The following is a 3152-nucleotide window of genomic DNA, read 5'->3' as shown; positions in this document are numbered from 1 at the left end:
ATTTCTTCCGTTACGAAACAAACTTACAAAGCATAAAATGGAAACATTTAAGATTAACTTGGACCTCCGGGGGGGTCTTACTATGGAGGAGTGGATTGAGCAGTGCCTATCTCCAGAAGGCACCTAAACGATAACATGCAGAGCTGCGTGAAGAGCAGGTAGACCAACTGGAAAAGTACCACCATTCAAAAGCTTTCTGATGTCGACCATCGCTTCGCGTCGGGCCGAACCACGCCCCTTAGCTGTGATATAATGAGCATATACCACGGCCTGTCGTGAGCTATTGCTTAAGTATACATTCAATACACATACATGTGACCATACATACACATCTATACATACATTCAATCGGTGTATAGAAACAGTCGTCTTTGGGATATGTAAATTCTCCACTTTTTCCATATTTCTTCAAATGTGTTTGAGGGGTTTTAAACATTATGAGCGATAAATGTCCACATATTCATGGTTCTTTCTGACTTTCGTTCGTCCACCAGCGAAGCAGAACCAACGCATGTCCAAAGATGGCTTCCTGATGTACCTTCACATGGACGAGGGCTCCATCTTCAACCCGGCACACAAACAGGTGTATCAGGACATGCGTCAGCCCCTCAACCACTACTACATCTCATCGTCACACAACACGTACCTGATGGAAGACCAACTCAAAGGGCCCAGCAGCACAGAAGCCTACATAAAGTAACTTTAACATAACGGATGGAAACAGCTTTACCCCATCTTGGTTTATTTGTACAGAAAATGCAGGTTTTTATGAAGGTGTTCTTCTCCTGCAGAGCGCTGATGAAGAGCTGCCGCTGCGTGGAGCTGGACTGTTGGGACGGGGCTAACGGAGAGCCGGTCATTTACCACGGATACACACTCACATCCAAAGTGCTCTTCAGAGACGTCATCAAAGCCATCAACGACTACGCCTTCAAAGTATGTGTTGCATTCAATTGCCAGACATTTAAAGGGGACATTTTCAGGTTCATACTGCATTAGTAATTAGCACAATGTGTTGGAGTGCTAGCCAATCGAAGCGTGTGTGTTACATAGCGATGTCACAATATTCAAAACGTAAACAAAGGAGTCCAATCGAGGCGAGAGAAACTCCCTCTGCAGGGAACTCGGAGGTGTGTGGCGCAGTGGGTTGTGCGTAGGTGTTGGGATCAGTGGGTCACAGGTTCAAACCCCACTGCAGTCAGCATGTCGTTGTGTCCCTGAGACACTTCACCCCAAAGTGCTCCTGTGGGGATTGTCCACATATTGAGTATGTAGTCCTTTGGATAAAAGCGTCTAACATGTAATGTAACTTTGGATTTTAGCCTTTGCAGACCAATTACATGCACACAAATCACAACTCAGGAAAGGGAAAACTCCACAAAGCATTATAGGGCCTCTTTAAAGTTGGATGCATGACTGAATGATTGTTTCCTTCGTTCCTCCAGACCTCTGACTACCCGGTGATCCTGTCCCTGGAGAACCACTGCAGCGTGGACCAGCAGAAGCTCATGGCCCATCACCTGATCTCCATCCTGGGAGAGGCTCTGCTCACGAAGCCTGTGGGAAACACCACGCTCTCCGACTTCCCCTCACCTGAGGTGTGTTAGCTACTCTGATCTCTATTTGAACATTCACAGCCACTAACAAACAAACACCTACAAATCCTTTCTCTTAAGTTAATGATCCACCTCACTGTCCTGTTTACTCTAACGTGACCATTAGATTTGTCTGGGAATGAAGTGAGCGCCACATGAAAGCAAATCAAAGCCTCTGCTCCTCCGACAAGTGTTGATACACACAATCTAGAGTTTTGCACTTGATTATCTCGCCTGAGCTCAGAGATTAGCTGTTCATTAACCAACAGATTGTCACAAGATTTGAGACTTTGCATTGTGTGAGAGAACACTTTGTTTGAGAAGAGAAGCCGGTGGCAAAGTGGAGTGTGTTTGTATGTGACCAGGGGCAAGCATTATAATCATTTTGGTCGTTTTCTGCTACTAACAAGGTTTATTGTTCGATGCTAATCGCCTTATAAACTTTCCGCTTCATACATAAGCTCTGATAATATGCATGACGTATTTAGTACTAGAAAAGAAAGAAAGAGAGGCGTGAAAATATGAATTTACATTCCCAAGCCATGTGTATTTCTTGCACCCATGGGATGATTTTCATGTGACCTCAAAATATGCTATAATTAAGGATTTCAAAACATTTTTTACTTTGTCATTTACTGCCTAGGGTGCTTAATCAGAAGCAATCAATAACACATGTTGCCCTGGAAAATAAGACACAGCTTCCCAGTATTGTAACTGAAACCCGTTTTCTGTGCAGGGGCTGAAGGGCAAGTTCCTCATTAAGGGAAAGCGATTAAACAAACTGGATGCTGCGCTCAACAACAACAACAGCACCATAGAAGAAGAAACCGTGTCTGAGGAGGACGAGGCTGCAGACTGTAAAGAGAACGGACATAAATCTAAATCAAAGGTGAGAGAAATGTTTTTTACTAACTTGAAGTACATTCAAAAAGGAATATATGTAGCTTATATGGAATTCTTTGTATATTCTTTGTGTACAATTTGTAATTTTGGGCCACGACCAGAGCGTTCGTATTTAAATAAGTACACACACAGATCAAATATATGTTCAAATATATGTATTTTCTGCAACTAAACTGAGACACTTTCTGTCTCTTTATAGAAATCCAAAATCAAACTAGCCAAAGCGCTGTCAGACATCGTGGTCTACTGTAAGAGCGTCCACTTCAGCGGCTTCGAACACGCCAAGGACTGCCAGGTCTTCTACGAGATGTCGTCCTTCAAGGAGAGCAAAGCCTTCAACCTGGCCGAGAGCTCAGGTAAACATCCCACTAACAACCAGAGGTGGGAAGTAGTGGAGTACAAATACTTCGTAACTATACTTAAGTATTTGGTATCAGTACTTTACTCCACTACTTACTTTTCTTATGACTTTTTACTTTTACTTCTTACATGTTGAACTCAAATACCTGTATTTTCTACTTCTCACATGTTGAACTCAAATACCTGTACTTTCTACTTCTTACATGTTGAACTCAAATACCTGTATTTTCTACTTCTCACACTTTGAACACAAATACCTGTACTTTCTACTTCTTACATGTTGAACACAAATAC

The 3152-nt window shown here is 42.7% G+C and overlaps 1 protein-coding gene across 1 annotated transcript; it reads left to right on the top strand.

Moving 5' to 3' along the window:
* Positions 1–433: 433 nt before the first annotated feature.
* Positions 434–2879, top strand: LOC104956409 (1-phosphatidylinositol 4,5-bisphosphate phosphodiesterase delta-1-like; the record flags this gene model as incomplete). The annotated part of the gene is made up of 5 exons (XM_010783895.1): positions 434–696; positions 792–936; positions 1446–1598; positions 2332–2484; positions 2698–2879. Coding segments are annotated over exons 1-5 (881 nt in total), but the record flags the coding sequence as incomplete, so codon positions are not given.
* Between the last annotated feature and the right edge of the window lie 273 nt (positions 2880–3152).

Source organism: Notothenia coriiceps, unplaced genomic scaffold (genome assembly GCF_000735185.1).
Source record: "Notothenia coriiceps isolate Sejong01 unplaced genomic scaffold, NC01 NC01_scaffold00025980, whole genome shotgun sequence".
NCBI lineage: Eukaryota > Metazoa > Chordata > Actinopteri > Perciformes > Nototheniidae > Notothenia > Notothenia coriiceps.
Note: the sequence above shows the minus strand (reverse complement) of the source record. Positions and strands in the feature narration are given on the sequence as shown.